The sequence below is a fragment of the Furipterus horrens genome, unplaced genomic scaffold (genome assembly GCF_987537825.1).
Source record: "Furipterus horrens unplaced genomic scaffold, mFurHor1.1.pri manual_scaffold_3, whole genome shotgun sequence".
Taxonomy (NCBI): domain Eukaryota; kingdom Metazoa; phylum Chordata; class Mammalia; order Chiroptera; family Furipteridae; genus Furipterus; species Furipterus horrens.
The window spans coordinates 65,195,815-65,217,457 of record NW_028327173.1 but is presented as its reverse complement, the minus strand read 5'-3'; the positions used below and the strand labels follow the sequence as shown (position 1 = coordinate 65,217,457).

At 39.9% G+C, this 21,643-nt stretch overlaps 1 protein-coding gene across 1 annotated transcript in view; it reads right to left on the bottom strand.

Moving 5' to 3' along the window:
• Positions 1-4,276: 4,276 nt before the first annotated feature.
• The window catches only part of CLCA1 (chloride channel accessory 1), a 31,718-nt gene continuing 14,351 nt past the window's right edge, over positions 4,277-21,643 (bottom strand). The window contains exons 6-14 of the mRNA XM_090269684.1: positions 19,850-20,068; positions 19,065-19,292; positions 15,481-15,655; positions 12,090-12,196; positions 9,953-10,168; positions 9,138-9,399; positions 7,980-8,150; positions 5,731-5,970; positions 4,277-4,775 (exon numbers count right to left, since the gene is read on the bottom strand). Coding sequence (XP_090125810.1) covers positions 4,387-4,775; positions 5,731-5,970; positions 7,980-8,150; positions 9,138-9,399; positions 9,953-10,168; positions 12,090-12,196; positions 15,481-15,655; positions 19,065-19,292; positions 19,850-20,068 — 2,007 coding nt within the window. The 3' untranslated portion in view covers positions 4,277-4,386. The remainder of the gene's footprint in view (positions 4,776-5,730; positions 5,971-7,979; positions 8,151-9,137; positions 9,400-9,952; positions 10,169-12,089; positions 12,197-15,480; positions 15,656-19,064; positions 19,293-19,849; positions 20,069-21,643) is intronic.

Here is a 21,643-nt window from a genome sequence, read left to right as displayed (position 1 = left end):
AATGACACACCAAGATATGCAAGGGCATTATGCAGGAAATAATGAACAGGGTAAGAAAAGGCAATCAGATGATGAGACATCATCATGAGATTACACAGCCAATTCAGGGAGGTAGTAAGCGAACAACTCAGAGGAGGTTGTGATGAGAGTAAGATACTGGATTTTAAGATTTCACTAGTGGAGCTATTTTAGGTTATTACTATGTCTAGATTGTGGCCTTGAAAGTATTAGATCAAACCATATGGATTTGCTAATACTCTCTAATTTTTACTTATAAAAGGTATTTTCATGGCCCAATCCAATAGTTTGCTAAAGTTTAGTGTGGATGGGGTATCATGAATTTTGAGGCTAAGATGTTGATAAACTTATTTATATAGATTCTGACACCAGATGGAGTGAATTTAGGAGGTGAAGTGGGGAGGAGTGTTGTGACTCAGGTGCCTATCTTGGGTGAGACTGGCAGATGACAGTGAGGAGAGGGAATGAAGGTTAGCATAGATCAATGGCATGGAAACTTGAAACAACCCCAACAAAGCCATGAGACCGTAAGAGTATGGCCTAATTTGTAAGTTGTAAAGGGGAGCTTGGAATATTGGGAGAAGCAGCAGAATCTTCTGGAAGAAAAGGAATATGTATTCCAATGAAAATTCAGGCCCAGTTAAGTAAAGGAGGCAGAGAAGACATTCTCAGAGGAAAGAGGATAAAGCTGTGTTTCCAGAAGAGAAAGCCTAGGTAGGAGAGAGGCTTTTATTTGAAAATTTTAAGTTACCAGTGCCTAGGATCTATTCACCAGATTTACTCACTAAATTGACCTATCAGAAAGTAAAAAGAAGCTAAGGTCATTGTGACGTAATGATGGCATAAAGCAAAATTGTGGTTATTTTATCACATATGACAATCCATATCTATTTTGTAACAAGCTGGCCTATAACCTAGAGGACATAAGAATGTTTTCTTTGCTGTTATCTACCTTCTGTCTTGTCTGTATGCTGACATTTACCTTATTTCTCTGAAGTAACATCATACATCCCTAAGCAGTTCCTCAAAGACACATTCCATTGAGTTTACCCAAATGGGAAGTTAAACATCTCAGTAGTGACTCAGAAATTTTCAAGGTAAAACCTATGGCAGCTATATTCTATGGGTGAGTTTGGGTCTCAGACTTATTTGTCCACATGGGGCAGGTGAATGGCTCTCTAGTCAGGCGTATGGCTCTCTAGTTAGGCACATGCTCTTCTTTGGTTTTGTAACTTTCAGAAGGTTTCAGTCTGACCCTCTGTCTATTTGGTTGGCAAAGCACCTGAATGTGTTCTCAATAAACAACACTAAATTTTGGGATATCAGTGTCTTCATAGCCTCAGAACTCTCTGCTGTTCAATTATTAAAATAAACCTGTACATAAGAAAAACTAGATGGGGGACTCATGTCACAAAGCCCACCTCCCTGGGAAGATGGGGGACTCATGTCACAAAGCCCACCTCCCTGGGAAGATGAGGGGCTCATGTCTCAAAGCCATCCTCCCTGGGAAGATAGGGGACACATATCACAAAGCCTACCTCCCTGGGAAGATGAGGGACTCATGTCTCAAAGCCTACCTCCCTGGGAAGATGGGGGACTCATGTCACAAAGCCCACCTCCCTGGGAAGATGGGGGATTCATGTCACAAAGCCTACCTCCCTGGGAAGATGAGGGACCCATGTCTCAAAGCCTACCTCCCTGGGAAGATGGGGGACTCATGTCTCAAAGCCTATCTCCACATCTTAGTGGAGGCAGAAGTTTTTATAAGGAGGGAGAGGGGAACAGAACAAAGAGATCAATGGAGTTGGTTGGAAAGTTCTCTATGCAGGCGAGTACAGTCCATTCCGATAAGTGATGGTTGGTGTGCGTCATCCAGGTTTAGTCACCCTGGCTTAGTCATCCTGGCTTCATGTCATCCTGGTTTCATGGCCAAAGGTCAGCAAATATCCTGGAGACCGGATGCCTGAAAGTTGGAGTTCGTATTTTTTGAAGTTAGTTTCTAAGATTCTTATACAAACATGGTGTTTATCTACAAGCTATGTATTAGTCAGAGTCTGCACTTACAGAAACAATGTAGTTGGGGTGGATTATAATTCCCCACTTTTATAAACATGTAATCTGTTCACTACAGATTTTATCTTTGGAGCAGACACAAGAGCTACTTGCTAGACTTACATTGTTTGGGCTCCTGTATAATTGTCTTTCCTGAACAATGCTGTGGTGTCACACTGCAGTGAAGTGTGGTTACAATGAAAGATGTTGCCATCAGCACATTATATTAAACTTGTGATTATTATTAAGGATGTTGCTCAGGCTACAGTCCTTAACACCCAGCACCCTAGTTTATTGAGGATCTGTAGATGAAACTTCACATGGGTCTCAATTAGAAAAAACCATTCTCCTGAGCCTCTGGTTTGTTTTTCATTGCAGTCTTTGTTAATCTTGTTACTCGTTTTGTCTCCTTTGTTATGCCAGCTGGGAAACTCAAAATGAAATGTGTGGTGTGGCTGTAGCAATTGTACAGAACATTATATTAAGCATTGGATGTGATGAACTTTTCTTTAGCTTTTATTATATATTCATTTCACTACTTTTTTTCTTAATTTTTTATTATGTTTATTGTGTATCTCTAAGGTGCCTCAAATCCTGTTTTGGAATAAGGATGATCTATAAATAAAGTAAAAAATTTGGAGTCTAAATAGAAATAATCTATTTTGTTTTCAATCAGCGAGCTCCTTATGCTAATGGAACAGAGAATTTGAAACACCTTTCATCTAAATCCTTTCTCTTGGAGGCACTGGTGTCTGTGATTAGTCCTTGGGGGGGGACTGCCATATTGTTAAGTCTGTTTGGCTCCGTTTTTCCTTTTCTTCTCCTTCTTCTTTTTTTTTTTTTTTTTTAATTGTTAAATTGTTTTATTTATTAATTTATTATTTATTTCTGATTTATTTATTATTTTTTTTTATAATTTTTTTATTTTGGTTTTTCAATTACAGTTGTCCCCTTTTCCCCCAATTTCTCTCTCCCACCCAACCCACCCCCTCTCCCGCAATCATATCCCTCCCCGTTGTCCATGTCCATGAGTCTTTTATACAGGCTCTTTAATTAAACCCTTCCCTTACTTATCCCCCTTCTCTCCCTCCCCCCTCCCCCCTATTGACTGCTATTCTGCTCTTTGTTCTATTTAGTTCCTTTGTTTGTGTTGTTCTTTAGTTTCCTGTATTAGGTGATTCTCCTTCTTCTTTAATCTGTCATGCCCCTAGCCTCTCCCACCCTTATTCAGTCCTTCATGTGGTCCTCAAAGTTCCCTTTCCCAAGCATAGTTCTGATTATATCTGCCCCCTGGTTTTTAAAAAAATAATCCTCAAAGTTTTTCTATTGCCTACGAGAAAAATAAAACAGATTTTCTCATCTTTCTGTACTCTGGACCTAGCATAGGCCTGGAATATAGTACGCAGCTGATGAATGTTTGTTAAATGAACTGAATTGTATTACATAAAATAATGCATATGGACATTAGTAGAGCACTTGGCACAAAAAAAAAATGTTTAATTCTCAATCACTTTCTCTTCATGCCTGGCATGGATTTACCTTTCCCACCTCATCTCCCAACACTGTGACTTTAATCATCACTGATTCATAATTTTATGCATATAACATACATTTCTATGCTCAGGGAGCCTTCATCATGGTGTTCTTTCTACAGTGTAATCTCTTCCTTAAATGCATCATCCTTGCTCAAATCCAGAGAAAATAATACATATTCCTAGTGATGCTGGTTCAAATCTTCTTTATAACAAGCTATGCATTTTATATTTAAATTGTTTGATCTGGTTGAGCAATTCTGGCATCTTTCATATGCAATTGCATGTCCTTTGTAGCCAGCAAAGCTCTTTAAAATGAATTAAAACTTGCTTCCATTTATCAATGCAAGCACCCCTTCTTTCTAGTATTCAAAATCATTAGTAAATAAGTGATTATTAAACTCTTGGATTTGAGTGGATAGTTTTTATTTTTAGATGTTATTTATTTATTTTTGGAGAGAAAGGAAGGGTTGAGAGAGAGGGAGAGAAATATCGATGTGCAAAAGAAACATTGATAGGTGGCCTCTTGCATGCCCCCAACCAGGGACCTGGCCCGCAACCCAGGCATGTGCCTTGACCCGGAATCAAAATGATGACCCTTTGGTTTGCAGGACGATGTCCAGCTTACTGAACCACATTAGTCAGGCTGAATGGATAGTTTTTATACATATCTATTGAGTTGTTCAGCATTTTATTCCATTAACTCACTCCTTTCAGGTAGTCTAAAATATATTTTAGAAAATATTGTGATCAAAGATGGATGATTTATTTAGCTCATGAAAACTCAACCCAAGGCTACTGACAACTGCAATTCTCCTAGCCACTTCCACATAATTTTTAAAATGTGAATGCCAGGGATGGTGCTGTTGATATTAATATCAGGACAAGGAAGAGAAGGACTAGGTGTCTCTGGAGGAGTCTGTGGGGGAATAAACAAAGATACTCGTGCAATGTTGGAGATTTCTGATATTAGATTGGCCTTATCAACAGCCTGAACAGCAATGAAGAGATCTGTGCCATTTTCAAAAGTGATGCCTTCTGGTGTAAACACAAAGACTTCCTCAGAGTTGGCCTCCTTTGGAAGAAGACTACTAGTGTTCACTTGAAATGATTCATTGAACTTGTCTCTGAGATCAAGGATACTTGTGCTTATTCCAATGATATACTTGTGAGCTGGAAAAAAAAAAAGACATGATTTGCAATTTGCAAGTTTTAAAAGGCTGTTAGAAACTATATCACCATCCATAAAGTTCCAATGAATAAATGTAATTGATGCTTCATTTTTACAAGTGTTAATATCTTTTTACATTCTTGTTTCTGTATCTCGACAGTCTGATACATGTAAAAGTGGATCAGTCTTGGTCAGTACCTCTGGGCATAGTACCTGGCTAAGAGAGGAATGTTCTTTTAATTTTACTATCTGTAGAGAAGTTTTGGTACTAGTGCTTCTCAAACTTGAACATACACACAAAGCACCCAGAGATCTTAAAATGCAGATTCTGGTTTGGTAGGTTTGGTGGGGCCTGAAGTTCTGTCTCTCACAAGTATTCACGTGGTGCCCCTGCTGCAGTCGATAGACCAGACCTTGAAAGGTTTCTTCCAAAGGAAAACTCTGCTCCATAGATATCTCTCCTTTATTCTCAATCCTCTCCAGGAGTCATTACTAAACATGGGGTTTATTAAAGGACACTTTGGCAAGATTTCAGGAAAATAAAAATAAAACCGAGGTTTGTCTTTCCCCAGTTGAAACCTCTTACACCTAAAGTCAGCCAGTTTTTCAGATTCTAAACCTCTTATCTTAAAATATTTTTTAAAATAATTTTTAAAATTGAGGTAACATTGGTTAATCATATTATATAAATTTCAGGTGTACAACATTCTAATTCTCTATCTGTATACTCTATTGCATGCTCACCACCAAAAGTCTAGTTTCCATTTGTTATCTTATTATGTGACCCACTTTACCGATTTTGTCCTCATCCACCCCCTTCATTTCAGAAGACATTCAAGATCTGTCCTGCCTTCTGCCTTACACATGCATCACAAAATGCTTGCCCACCTCACTCCCTTCTGCACCTCTGCTTGGCTGCTCAACTTCTTTACAAGGTCTACACAACATTCAGCTTACCTCTCCCTTGATCATAATCGTCCCCAGGAGCTGTCCATGTCAGACCAATAAGATTGTCCCCTTGGAGTTTTGCCTTCAGGTCAGTGATCTGACAAGGTGGAAAGAGATCAGGTATGGGAGCCTTTGGGACATTGGAGGCCACAAATGAACCCCCTGAGGATGTTCTGCTGAAACACACTTGCTTGCCTTGAAGGTCATCCTTATTAATTTCAGGTCTCGGTGGATTCCATTTTACTTCACCTGCATTAAAATATTTCTTAGTACGTGGTAAGCCGCACAAAATGGCCATACTTCCCTCTGTTTTGTTATTGGAGCACCCTTTTTCTACTCCTCCCTTCCCCTTCTTTCCTCCCACATGCAAAGTTCATTTTAACTATTTGGTGTAAAGATCCCAAACCAGATTACATCAGGGAGAAAAAAACAAAGAGAGAATCACAGTTCTTTATTTCACAGATATTTAGTGAAATAACTTTCATAACTTATTTTCATGACATTTGTCCTAGAATTGTTTTCTTTTCCATCTTTTATTCTATCCTGATAGTACCCTTTCACAACGTTGGTCTAAATACTCCTGTTTTAAACCTCCACAGAATGCCACAAGACATCTCTTCCACCTAAACAATACTGTGGGTTCCATTATCTTCACTTTATTTTCTAATTAATCACTTGGACCTTTAAGAATTGCCTTGATTATTCTGCACATTTTTCTCTTTCTCCATGTTTGTGTTTTATCTTTTTATTAGATTGTAGCTTCTCATGAAATGTTCTATGTTAAGGGTTCTAAAATTTTATGCTTTTGAAAACTTCTGATTTTCTCAATGAATGTAGGGAAACCTAGTTCTTGTTGCAGATTGACTTTCTCATAAATTCTACTTCCTTAACCCTTGAAATTTTTGCCTGTAAAGACAGATTTGTCTTCATACTCATTAATTTGGTCTTGGGCAAACATGAAGTAGGACACATTAGTAGGTTAAAGGTTACTATTAGATTTACCAGTAAAGACAATCTCTATTGGTACTAAGGTTCAACAGATATGGAGGGAACAAGATAGCTTCCCAATGCCAAGCCAGGTGCTATCATTATTAGTTACGTGAACCAAAAACTTCTCTATCTGTTAAATGGGATAATTAGGAGAATGTAATGTAATAATGCAATTAAAACACTGGCATAGGTCAGATACAGCCACTAAAGCAGTCCCCTCCTGCCTTCTTCCCCAAATCAAAAAGAAGGACAAGTGGGAATAAAATAAAATATAATATTTGATGGAGCTTTTTAAGCAATGGTGTCTTTTAAAGGCTTTTTTCCTATGATCACATTTGTATGAGAGGCACCATATGCCTCAGAATCCCCCCTTTACTAAGCATACACCTAAGTAAAGAGAACAGTGGAAAGCTTCTTGGTGGAGCTATTCTTACTACACCCTAGTGCTAGGAAAAGACCTGCCCAGGACAGGGTCATTTGATGAAGAACAAGTCCTGGAATCCACCATAACTCAGTCTTGGTTCCTGTTCGAGCTCTAGTATGGGGCAACTGTTCATAATTGAATGGTGTGGGACTCCCTGTTTCTTGGAGCATAATTTTCCCACCTGCTTACATATGGGCTCAGTGTGCTGGCTTGTCTGAGCAGGAGAAGAAAGGGAAAAAGGAAGAAGGTGGGCTTATGGTGATAATGATTTAGATAAGAAGCTCTAAATTGCTATTTTTTGATCCTATGGAAATGCCTATGTCAGTAGAAAAAACTTCATTACAAATAGTAACAAACATTTATTGAATGCTTACTGTTTACCAGCAATAGCTCATTAAGTATTGTTCCTTATTTATTCCCCATAACCATTGTGTCTATTTTACAACTGAGGAAAGCAAGGAATGAAGAGATTACCTAAAATAATTTATTTGACAGAGGGCTAGAATTTGAACCAAGGTTGTCAAAAGTACATTCAATCTGGTGTCTTAAACTGAGGGCTACTTTGCCCCCAGAGGATAGTGAAAGATATCTGGAGACATTTTGAATTGTTATGACTGTGAAGGATGTTTTGTTTCCTAGTGAGTAGAGGCCAGAAATGCTGCTAAACACCCTGCAAAGCACAGGACAACCTCTACAACAAATAATTATGTGGCTCAAAAGGTCAATAATACCAAGGCTGAGAAACCCTGATTTAACCTTGCACTATTCTCCCCAAAGGCTAAATGGTTTCTTCTTGATCCCAAACCTTTTTCTCAAGTCAGGTGTGTTATTACAGGTTACTTACCATCCTCAATCCAGCCAGGTATGTACATGGCTCCATTCTGCTGGGGTATAACTCTCCGCCTGGCTGCGTTCACTCCTCCCAGAGCCCGCACTTTTACACTATATCTACCATTTGTATCATAAGCTGTAAAATACCTTGAATAGATACCATCATCCTTAGTAGCATCAGCACCTTGATAAGGAAATGAAGGAATTAATGAATATCCTAAAGGTAACTAGGCATTTGTATATTTCCAAATCACATGTGGGTTAAAAAGTTTTAAAGCAAAGAGAATTCAGCATTGTCTCCAAGGGAGTTTAGGATTTGACTATGTAAAGGATGATGTCTTCTTTTACAAGTGTATATGTGTGTGTTATGTGTATATGTGTTAGTTTGATGTGTATATCTTATTCTCCTGAATTGTAGTCTTTATTTTTGAAATCAGAGATCATGTCATGTATCTCAGTACAACAGTAAGTATCTGTTGCACTGAATCGAATTGCTGTATGTTACCGAGGAGGAAAAAAGTTATGTGATTATTTTTCAAAAACTCATGATTTCTCCACAGGGTAGATTTAAGAAGGAAATACATTTACAAAATTTGTTCTAATAAGATTACTTGCATCACAGTAAGCCATCAAGTTCCTCCTAAAAAAAGAAATGCGTAATTCTCTTTCTCTTTCTCCCTGATAGATTTCTTAAACATAAAAATAATGGGCAGGATTTTCATTTTGGGAACAAGATAATAGAGACTCTGCATAAATATAGGACTCACATATAACTGTACTTGAACCTGCCTCTGCTGCTTTCTAAATGTGAAAGCTTCGGTTTCTTCATTTGTAATGTAGGGCTAATAATATCTCAAAAGTGTGTGGTGAAGATAAAAATGAGAATCTATATATCCCTAATACAAGACAGGTATTAATTTTTCAGAGAGTGGAATACTCTCTGACAACTCCCTAAATTCTCTGAGCTATTGAGCTTGAGCCACCAATATATTTGGGCTTTGCAGAAGCTAAAGGTAGACCTTTTTTAATGTTTTTCAACATTTTAAAATATAGAAATTGGGGGCAAAGCAGAAAATTCTCCCAACAAGACCCCCAGGGCTGGACTCCCTGCTTCTAAGTGTCCTTCCCAGGTCATGCCATCCTGCTATTTTCAAATTTCTTGGGTGGTTACCTGCTCCATTGTCCAATAAGTCCAAGGTAACTGTTTTTCCATTCACTGATTCAATCAGGGCTGTGACACTGGCCCTGAGAATCGGAAAGGCTCCTTGGTGAATCTTTGCATAAACGACCATAGGGCTAGGGAATTTGCCCATGTCTTTGTTCATTTTTGAGGTCACTGTAACTGGAATCAAGGCAGCACTTGATGCGCGGGAGGTTACAGTCAAAGTCAGGGTCTGTGAGCTTGCTTGTAGACTGTAATTCCAAATGCCAAACTGACCATAACAAATGGAGACATCCAGTTAGTATCTATATGGCACATTAACTGACTTCATTGCCACCTAGAGGAGGATCCTCTCTGATACAAGCAAGTTAGAAGCATATCTCAGATGGTCTTTGATACTCTCAGCCAAGCGAAAGTTTGGTATGTTTGAGCTAACTACGTGGTTCTTACTGTTAAGAAAATCCTAGTTGGGGAAAATGAAGTCTGAAAACCTGGTTTTTCAAGGGCAGGATCATATTAGTGAGTTCCTGAAGTATCTGAAATAGTTTTCATGATCCTGAAACTTCAAGGATTATGTTTCATCTTGACCGCTATGTAATTTGAAGGTTCTCCTTTTAGTACCTGGAGAAAATAACACCAATGTCTTTTCTTTTGATTTGCTGTAATACTGAGTGATTTCCTTTTGATGGAGATATTTTCTTGTTTTCTCTTTCATTCAATACTGACTTTCCTTTTAGCAACTACCCACAAATAGCAAGCTATGATTATTCTATAAAAACTTTATCTTATCAAATTGTGAGAAGGAAAAAAGGCTGACTCCATACCATGGCAGTGCCTGGGATTTGGAGGTAGGCCACTTTGGTGTGTGTGTCCACTAAGAAGCCATCTTGTCTCTTCCCACTGGGATCCCAGAGAAAGATTTGGGGAGGCTGTATTGTCCAGGTGACGAGAAACAAAGTGTCGTTTCCCACAGTGCTGTCCACAATCACTGTGCCATTCATCCACTGACTGTTCTGGAGAGTTAATCCCCTACTCTCAAGCTGTTGAGAAAAAAACAACTCTTTAATTTCTGGAGAATACAGCTCCCATCACTGAGTCTCTTCCATTCTTCCCCCCAACTTTCTGTTGCCCCATTAAGAAGCTCTTATTGCCTAAGTTCTTGGTTTGGTATTTAGCACCTATTATGATCTCATTGTAAATTACCTTTCCAGCGTTAGCTTCCACAATGTTGATTTCTACACCCAAACCAGACCACTTCCCCAAATGACTCTCATGACTATCATACTCTCATTTTTCTTGGAAGTCTGCATGCTCCTCTCTATTTGTTTAAGCTTTACTTATCCTTCAAAAATCATTTCAAAACTCACTTTATCAATGAAGCTTTCTCTGCTGTCCATCTCACTTGCCAGCTGAGAGTAATCTCTTCCTCCTTTGACCTCCCATAGAATCTTATTTCTGTCAGTACTTTGACATTCTCACATTGTGTTTTGCTTTAAACCTATGAGTATACAGAGCTCATTTTGTTTATTAGACTGTAAACCTTTAAGGGGAGTGATTGAGATGTAGTTCCACCTATATATGGATTGTTTGAATTGCAAATAATTGGTAGGTTGAATGTTATGCAGTCCCTGTGAAGATAAATAAGTCAAAGGCCAGCGCTGATTTGTTGTTTGGAGTAGAATGGAAGAGCCGAGGGGCAGATATTGAGATGGGGAAGGCTAGTAAGACTTTTGTAGAAAGTGGGATTTTGAGGATTATGGCCTAGATAATTACTTATTGTCTTTAAATTGAAATCTATTAGAAGATAAGGTGGTCTGGTCATGGAGCCAGACTTTCTAGTTGCATGGGGAGATCGTGTTCTTGGATATGAAGAAAGTGAGAGGCTCTTAGTTCTGATTCTCATGGCAGGTGGGTAAGTGAATCATACTCATTTCTCTATCTCTCTTCCTATTTCTTAGATACAAAACTAATGAGCAGAAATTGCTTGATTGTGAACTTGTCCTTTCATCATTCCTCCCATTTCTCAACCAGGTTCTTAATTTTCTGAATTTGAACTAGGACAACCCAAATGAGTATAATTGCTTTCTTCTTTGACTTAATAAATTTTATATTGGTAGACCAGAGAGCCTGTTGTTTTGAAATCTGTCAGTATTTGGCTTTGACATCATGTGTTCCTTTTCCTTTATCCAAACTTAAAAGTTACAATTCACACAGGTATGAGTACTGATTGTTTACTCCCTCTATTTTAAAAATTATGTGAGTAATTTTTACAACTATTAGATAAGAGAACTTTAAAATGTTTGTTCTATTTTTTAATAGTGCTGTAATTTTTTAAAAGAAAATTTGCTTTTCTTCAAAGTTTAGAATCAGAAGGGTCTATGGACATTTTCTGGTTCATATCTGACTGAGAAACTGAGGCCCAGAGGGCTAAAGTTCTTAGCCCATGGTCACAGAGTTAATGACAGACCCAAAACAAGGATCCAGCTGCCTGGACTGACAGTATGGGCTTTTCATGGTACAAAGCACTTTTCATCCATTATATGAAAATCTTGGCCAGTATCAGAGATTGAGGTAATGGAAAAACAGAGCAAGTAATTCCTGAACACTTGCCCCAGAAAATTTGTATTGAGATGATCTACTCTGAAGAAAATTCTGAGCCAATTATATTGCTATGGGTGTTTGTTAACAGATGTTAAAAAAACGAGTTCTTGGACCCATTATATTTTATGTTGCTGGTTTTTATGAGGACGTCACTTAGTACTTTTCCCAAACAAGTAAACATTATTGCCTTGTTTAAATGAGTAGTGTTGTAGTTTAGGAATAATGTTTAATATCAGCCCGAAACTTCTATTTTTACTCATAACTAGAAGAATGTAGAACTTAAAACGTTTAACCATTAAACTCTCCATCTTTGCAATAATTATTTAAAAACATGAAAAGTTGAAGAGAAAGAAGTCTGACCTGGATGGAGCGCTGGGAGGGAGCTCCATTTCCTGATGAAAGGGCCCCAAAAGCATCAATGAGGCCATTGTTCTGAGCCTGGTCTGAAGCATATGTCTGTAGACCTCCTAAGAAGCAAATTACATTATCAGAAGTTATTTTGTAGAAAGCAAGTATTTGCAACATTTTTGCTATTCTTAAGGTAGCAGAATACACAAAATGAATATCCTACTGTGTTATTAAAATCTTAATAGATCATCATCAAATGGTATCCAGATTAACTCAGAAGTTGATACTAATTTTTTGATCTTAGTAAGTAATAGTGTCAGCAACATCTCCATTTGTATGTTTACTTCAACTACCTACCTGCAAAGCGGCCATGAATTTCTGACAGGCCCAAACTGATATCATAAGATTTATGTTTTATGTTTTAATGGCCATGCACTTTCATATAAGAGAATCCATGAAGCCTTACTCTAAGCCTGTTGATTTATTCTTATTTTGAACATAATCCTAATGAGGTTGACTTTTGAGTTTTCTCCTAAATCAGAAGAGTTATGCATGTAACAAAAGCAAGAAATGAAATCTGACAAGGATCAATCATAGAAAAGTACAATATGTAATAAAAATGATATTATACCCCATTCCCCCTGGCTGGTTTGGCTCAGTGGATTGAGCGTCGGCCTGCGAGCTAAGTGTCGCTGGTTCGATCTTCCAGTCAGGGCACATCAGAGAAGGAAAACTCTGACTCCAAAAAACCTCCGCTGCCTTGCGGCATACCTCTTCAGGGGAAAGGCTAAGGGAGTAAACCCCGACAGAAAATCCGGAGCCGGAGTCCCTAAGGCGGTTTGACGTTGTAGTCAACACCGGCAACTCCTGCGGCGCACCTGAAGCCAAGCTGTATTGACTCCGTCTTTCCCTTGGATCCTTCAGCTGCGAAGAGAGGGGGGGTCTGCTGCATGGGCAACAGCAGACCCTCCATATCACCCTGCCCAGGCTCTGTAGCTTTAGCTTCACTGGAGAGGACACTCCAGCATCATCGCAAGATGTCGATTCAACACGGGAGGAGACAGATACCGTGTCACTCCCGAGTCGGACTGCACAGCCATTCTCGGCGGTGCAGATAGACTCTTAAGAAGCTACACCATCATCTCTCGAGACGGACGGCTGCCGACGACCCCAAGCCTAGCAGTCTTAGGCTATTTAGAACAGGTGTAACTAAGATAGTTGATATGAAAGTACTTTTAAACTATTAATACCATCCGAAGTCTAGGGAAAGTATTTTGATAATACTGTTGGTGCCCTCCCTAGATCCCCTTATCTAGGCAAGTACATCTCTTCTCAGCTATGCTGATAGCTGCTCATGATATACAGCTATCTCCTTTTCCAGAGAATTGCCTTAACAAAAGGGGACACCCAAGCTAGAGAAATAACATGCCCTCTCACCTCTGCCCTGCCCTGACAGTCCAGAACCAATGACTGATGGACACAGTGGCACAAAAGGCCAGTCCTTTTGCTTTAAAATTGGACCAAGTTTGTGATGCAGTTTCAGACCCAGAGTCCCCCGTGGAATCAGACTTCAGCTGGACTCTAAGTCCAGTCAGACCCATGTCTAGCTTCTTCCCCTGCCCTATCCTACTTTTTTCCCCTCCATTCTCCTGACAACTCTCCTCCCTCTATAAGTCACATGCATCCAAATCCCTGTTTCAATCTCTGCTTCTAGGAAACACAGCCTACTACAGCTAGTATTAGGAGCAAACAGGCTTGTCATTTTAGCAGCCTCAGAAGGCAACTCAGCATAGTAATTGATATCCATACACTGGCCCTAAGTAAAACAAATAAATAGAAATAAATTGTGCCCACTTATTCTATTTTAACCACCTGTTGTGTATGCGAGTTAAAGGCACAATATATTAATGTTCTACAGAGAAAGTGCATTGTATTCTACATTTTCAGAGTGACCTTCCACCTGGTGTAGCAGGCCCTTTGCTCTCCTACTGCTACTCTTTGTTAAAAGTCCCAACTCAGATGTCATCTTTCTGGACCATTCTCCTTATCTTCTTTGTGCCTTATACCTTTTATTGCCAATAGAGCACTTGTATCATGGTGTTGTGTAGTTAGTGGCTTGTCCTCTGTCCTTCCTGTATCTCTTTGACCAGCTGCCAACTAGAAGTGAATGGTTTCTGGCTAACCTATTAGATTCTTTTCAGTCCTTATAAAGTTCCTAGGAAGAGAGTCCCAAGTACTCATTAGAGTGGCATGCTGGACCCATATTCTCCATACTACCCTAATCCCAGAACAAAGGCCTTAAAATAAATGGGTGGAAAAGGTTATAATGGTTATTGGGGTAAGGCAGTTGTTTGGCTGATAAGATTACCTCTACCTCTTCTTTGGAACATCCTTTCTCTGCCTGTTTCATAAAATTTCACAAAAATTTAATATAGATCGTACAGGAAAATTTCTTGGTTAAATCTTAAAGACAAGAATAAAACAAATCTATACTACTTCACTTTCAGGTGTTTTTCTCCCTAGGTTTCTTAGGTAGTCTGTAAATTTATGTATAGTTTATTTTACTTAGTGATTAGTGTTCAACTTCAGCATCCTATGGAAGTAGTATGTGTAGTGGGAACAGGGTTATTTAAACTGCTTCCGCATTTTCCTCCCTCTCAGGGCAAGTAGTCAAGTTTATTTAAAGGTAAGTTTATTTAAAGGCAAGTAGTAAAGTTTATTTAAAAAATAAGTGGGGAAGAAGTGCTATATAGCCTGAAGGTGACTGGTAAGGGAGGGAGCTCAGATAATGAAAGAATATGTGGCTCTGGAGAGATATTCAAGTCACACTGGAAATGAATGGAATCTGACTCTTATCTTTTTTACCCTTCTCCCTGGCTTCAGGCTTGGATAAGGTGTCAGGTGTCAGGTGTCAGGGGTGTGCAGGGAACCTTCATAAATTGACATTTTCTAACGTGAAACAAAACAAAACAAAAGAAATAATAGTGCTTGGTACCACATGCTTTTGAGGCTTAAAAGCCTACTAAATAAACATGCTGTGTCCATTGTTGGGGGCATTGCATCGAGGTCACTTTTTAAATAAATGTCGCTGGAAGAATCTCCTCCAAGGGAGAGTGAAATCACTCTCCCTCCCCAGGAGCCCTGAAGGAAAAGGCAGACAGATGGTAATGCCCCCTACTTGTGGGAAGGATCCCCTTTCTCTGGCGATCTCCTGCAGACCTGGCCACATCCAGAGGTCACTGGGAGAAAAGGCAATGCTCATCCTCCATGGCGAAGTCTTTGATCTTCTCCTCCTGGTTGCCCACTTTTCTCCTATCTCACCTTCCCCCCATTCCCCAGTTCACTGGAGCCCACAGTCCAGTGGAAAAGACAACACAGTGGAACTCAGCAGGCTGCTTCTCACCTGTCATTTTAGACAGCTGCTCTAGTTCTTTTGCTGCATCAGGCCCCAGAGCAACTGTGTGAATGATGGCTCCACTCTGTTTCACCTCATTAAAGCACGTGCTTATAGTGGTGTCCTCTCCATCAGTCAGCAGCACAATTTCAGATCCATCTGTTGGGTATTTCTTCCTAATCAGCTAAGGACATAATTCAAAGCATGAGTTATTAGACTGAGGGCACCCAAAGTGTTTGTGAAAACTGCATTTATAGGGAACAAGAAGAGGAATTCCAGAGAGAATAAACAAAAGTGTCTGGGAATGGTCAAGTATCTCTCCGTGTTGAACTGATACAGTTAAATGAGAAACATTCATGGAACTTGATGTGGTCTTTACCCTTGGCTAACCTGCTCTGGAGAGGGCTTTATAAAGTGGGATGCAGGAACTTCCAGGGATGAGCAGCACTGGGAAGCAGGAAAGAAAGTTTCCTTCCATAATCTCTCCTTCAGATGTTCTTAGGGGTCCCAGAAGCCTTCCCAAACCATCCTCATTGAGTGGGGATAATAGCTGGGCAATATTAGACCTATGACAGATTTTAGCTTATATGATATTCACCAGTCTGACTGCACCAACTGTTTATGTGTGGCATTGGTCCTGATTGGTCAATACCAAGATCACATGAGTTGTTAAAAATTTTAATATCCCCCTATGACTAAAGCAAACAATTTTATTTTTATTAATCCCAGTTCTTAGTTGTCCTATGACACCTATGTTTTAACTATTTCTGATAGACACAGACTATATTTTTAATATGGTGTAGAGAAGAAAAGTTGACTAAAAGGAAAATTAGGTAAAAGAATAGTATTATCCATTTAAGAAGAAGAAGGCAAGAGTCCCCTCTTTCCTTAAAAAGAATGGCAGAGAGACCCAGACTCAGGGGAAATGAACAATCAAGCCTAAGTAACCACCCTTCTCAGAAAGGGATGGCGTCTTAAGCAGGTTGAAAGGAAAACTGAGAGCAGAGATTTGTCTTCACTCTGTTTGAATTCTGAAAGGAGGCTGTCACACAAGAGAGAAGGGCAGAACTGGGACTGTTGCATGTGAAGGGGTCCAGAGCCCAGGAGCCGTGATGGCCATGGCCTTCATCTGATGGAGCTGTAGGGTCTTAGAAGCCAGAGAAAGGGCTTAATTTAGATTCCCTTTTCAACACTCTCCATCACGGAAACCATGCAGACATTCTCACATACACCACTGAGGAGACAGAAGACAGCTGTGTTGGGTTGGCAGGCAAGAGAACAGGTATCTTCTATAGGGGCTGAGGGATGTGCAGCTTTCCTTTGGGGCAAGACGGAGGACATGGGTGTGCTCAGGGCTCTGCCCCAAAAGTGAGAGTCAGGGTGGGGCTGAGTTAGCTGGGAAGGACAACTGGGTCTTGATCAAGACAAGAGAATAAGCAAAGTACAATGGCCACACATCAGCAGACACAATTACCAGGAGCCCAGGACAGACCTGACCAGGGTTCTCTAACAAGGACCAGTGGGAATCTTGAGGACAGTGTAAGATCCAAGGCCCTTTACTTCATCATCCTGAAGTCACCGACATCTTCTCCCACCCCACATGAAGAGCATTTAAATTCCAATTGTGTCCCTTATACTCTCTCACCAATCTGAGTGGAAAACACAGAACCAGACATTCTCTCCACATCACCAGGCCATCTGGCATTAGTCATCTCCCTTAGGGTTTTGCATAGTTTAGGATATGTCAGTGATTTCACTGTCAGCTTCCCTTCCTCATTTGCTTTTTTAATCAAAGCTTGAATGAGTGACAGAGCAAGGGAACCCAGATGCATACAGGCGCCTGGCAAAGGGTCTTCCAGCTGACTGTGTACACAATAGAAACCACTTTCAGGGAACTAGTCTTCAAGGTAGAATAAAAGGGGCAGAAGGACAGACTGAATCTGTCCACAAGGAACTCAGTGTTTCTGCCACTGCTTGGGAATCTGGAACAGCCCCATTGATGTGTTGTGTCCACAGCAGACACAGGGCAGACCTGCCCAGGACGTTGCTGAGATTCCGAGACCTTTGACCTGCCAGCCTCTTTCAGCCTCCTATTCTTTGTTTCATGGGGCTGAATAGCCTCTAAATAAATACAGAATATTGTATTCTGTGTTTAGAGCAGTTAAGCATCAGGTACAATTAAGTAATTTGATCTTATTTATTGAAAACCTTCTGTATAAATGATATTGTGCCAGTGGCCTGGGAGGTAAAAAGACATGCCTTACTGCTAAAGAAGTTTTGCTTACAAAATAAGAGAGAAGAGCCTAGAAGTCATGTGATATATATTTATATACATAAAATAAAAGGTCATAGCGTTCAGAAAAAGAGAGTCTGAACAATTAAAAGGATCAGGAAAGATGTCAAGAAGTAGGTGGAGTTCTGTGATGGTTGTTTGAAGAATAGGGGTGATTTGAGGTACACAGAAAGTGGGAGAAAGTACTCTAACTGGGGAGCTAGGCTGGCAAAGATGTAGACGCTCTAAAGGACAGGTGATCTAACTTGCTTAAACAGAGGACACCTGAAAGAGAGTCCCTTGTACTTAAGCCTGGAGAGGTAGGTAAGGGCTATCATATGAAGACCCTAAATACTAGAAAGAGAAATTTTTACTTAATTTTATTGAAAATGACAAGACATTGATATTATCTAAGTATAGGGATGACATGACTGGATGGTCAGATGGGATCTTTGGCTATACCCCCATTACAATTATAGTTACAGTTTCTAAGGCCCCCTGCTTCAATAAATACACCATTTTCTTGTCCAAGAGGAGGTCCTTCTATACCTAGAAATTTGGAGTGTTAAGTTACCTCAAAGTTTAACCATAACTCACAGCTAATATTTTTCTCATAGAAGGTATTCTTTCATATCCCTGCATACTTTCCTTCATAGCACTCATTATAGTTATAAATATACACTTATTTGTGTGACTATGTGGTTAATGTACAATATCTCCCCAATAAGATTATAAGCTCTGGGACAGGAGGTATGGTGTCTCTCTGACCCTCAGGGTATTCTTTCTTTTCTTTTTTTTTTTATTTTTTATTCTCATCAGAGGACATTTTTTGTTGCTCTTAGAGAGAGGGGAAAAGGGAGAGAGAGAGAGAGAGAGAGAGAGAGAGAGAGAGAAGGAACATCGACCAACTGCCTTCTTGTAGGCAGCCTGACTGGGGTACATGCCCCAACCAGGGACTGAACTTTCAATGGGTATGTGCCCTGACTTGGAATCAAACCTGCTACCTTTTGGTCTATAGGACGACACTCCAACCAGCTGAGCCACACTGGCCAGGGCACTCATGGTATTCTTAATGCCCAATGCAGTGCCTTGTAGGTAAAAGGCACACATGAACATAAATGCACTGATGTAGAAAAGCACAAAAGCATAAATAGTTAACAATAGCTGTGGGAGCCTGTGTCTGTATCATATGAACTATTGCTCTGCCCTTGGTTGTCCAATTCAACTAGACACTAGGCATGCATGGAAACACTGGAAAGGGGCAATCCCTTAAACATAAATTGTAAACATTGGCAAATGACAATGGAGGAACTTGTCTTACAGTAAATGCTGATCGAAGTCCAGTGCAGATGGATGTTCCCCCCGCAGCCGCTGTGGGTAACTTTCTGATGAGCACATCCCTTTCCGTGCCACTGTTGATCTGTATGAGTTCACTTTGCACATAGGCAGCACTGTCAAACATCACCACCCCAACCCAGGACCCTTGCTCAACCGTCTGCAGCAGGAAGAGTTTGCCTGCCTGATTCATTCGTTTAAGGCGGTCACCAATCTGAACAGAGAAGCAGAAGAAAAGCAGTCAGATTGCATTTAGATGGTCCGACTAATATCAGAACTGTCTACAAGGAATTTATTTGGAAGTGGTTGTCTCAACTTAGAGTAAAGGGCAACAAATTTACTCAAAGTATATCCTTCTATGAGAGAAGCTTTCTCCTTTATATTTAGTAGTATTTTGGAGTAGAATTATAGGGCTTTTGTGAAAATAGCCCTGAAAGATAAAGTCAGATCAGGCTTTAGTTCAATATTAGTTCAATGCTTCAGTAATAGGTCAGTAAATTTACATATTGCCATAAACACGCATAAATGTTAAAGCTGTGTAATTCATCAGATCTTTACTCATAAATTGAAAGCTAAATTGATCTGGAAATGAGACGATGCAGAGTGTTTGTTGAATAAAGTGGCAGTAGGCATTTCTAATGGCAGTGTTCGTGTTGTAACGTCTGGCTCTCTGGGTTGTGTTTATTCCCAGGAGTTCCAAGTTTCGGTCTAGATTATATTGTATGTATATGTGAGATCTGCATCCGGAAGATCAAGACTCATTGCACGTACCCGCATGCTTCCAGACTTATCGAGGACTAAACACACAATTCTTTGTGCGACCTGCAGCAGTGAGAAGGTAGGCTTGGGTGGCTGTGTTGTCATAGGATTGGTTTTCTTAAAGTCCTCAGAATCGCGAATCACTTCCCATGTGCTTCGGAGATTGCACTTTTGGTTTTGCAGGTTTGGGGCTTCTTTATTGTGGTTTTTTTCTGCACAGAATTCAACCACCTGAAATGGCCAATAAAATGATATAGATAATGGTAAACTACTGGTTAAAAAATCTTTAATAATTTGGTTAATTTAAAATATGTTAATCCTTTGACCTCCTCCCTAGTCTGCCTTACTTATCCATAATCTTAGCACAATCCCACAATCAATGCCAAGCACTGCTGGGGAAAAATCACAGTCATAATTAATTCAGAATTCCTATATCAAAACATGTTTTCAACCTTGTTGAAAGCTTAGGGCTCCATGGCAACCATTTACCTGCTTTTGGCTTCCTTCTACTTCTCAAATTTGCCATTTTGAGCCATCACCACTCTCTTCAAGACACCTGCATCTCAACATTTCTTTCCTGGTACACTCTTATCTCTCTGGCCTTTCACTTCCCACTCCCTTCCTTACTTCCTAATCACTTACCAACACCTTGCATTACAACTTTCAACACCCAATATTCCAGCTCTTTCCAAAATCTGGTTGGGTGTCCCACAGACTCCTCAAGCTGCGCATGCTCATAATTGAACTCGTCACCTTTCTGCCAAGTCTGCTCCTCCTTCTCATATATTTCTAGCTTAATGTCATCATGATCCACGCAGTCACCTAACTCAGCAACCTGGGAGCTTCCCTACCTTCTTCACTCTACAAAATAACCAAGATCAATACATTTCACCGTCTTTCTGGTTCGTCATCTTTTCTCCTTTTCCAATGGACTCTCCATTGTTCAAGCCCTCATGGTTCCTCCTCAGACTATGGCAGTCTCCCATCTGACTTTTCCATCTTGCTTCCTCTCTAGGTGGTCCACTCCACAGCTGCCAGAGGCATCTTCCTTCTTCCTCCTGTATTGAAGACCCTTTGGCGGCTCTTGATTTGTCTCACAATACAATAAGGACTACTTCACATAGCAAACAGCGATCTCTATACATAATATGCGTTCTTCCTTCTCCCTATCCTTACTCTGGCTGTGCATTCCAAGTCTTTGATTTCCCCCATTGTAGCCTTCCTTGCCAGACTGTTTTATACCTCTGTGATGTGACTTTGCTCATGATTTCCATTTTGTCAAGGAGTTCCTCTGTCTTCTGCATTGTGAACTTTACCTTCATATGTCAGCCAAAAGTTAATTTTCAAAGTATTTCCTCATTACCTATTTTTCCCCTAAAGAATTTCTACTCAACCCTGTGGATTCACAGTATCCTGTAGTGACTTCAGTAAGGCCCTTTTAACATCGTAGTGCATTTATTGAGCTGTCAATCCATCCATGGCAAAAACCTGTCTTATTAAATTTTGCTTTCTGTAGACCTAGTCTGGTGTCAGGCACATAATAAAAACTCAATATCAGTTTGTTGTTTTTTGAGTAAAATTAACCAATCCGCATATCAGTTTTTTAATCTACAAAATGTCAGTAGTTACTATGCAAAAATTACATAAACGCATATACAATAGGGCCAATACAAACACAATTAATTAATGATAGTTTTTTTTCCCCCTTTCTTAAGCATTTATACCCTAGCATTTGGGGGATTAAAAAAGAAGCATAGCATCGGCCTCCGAGCAAAGTGTCGCTGGTTCAATTCCCAGTTAGGGCAC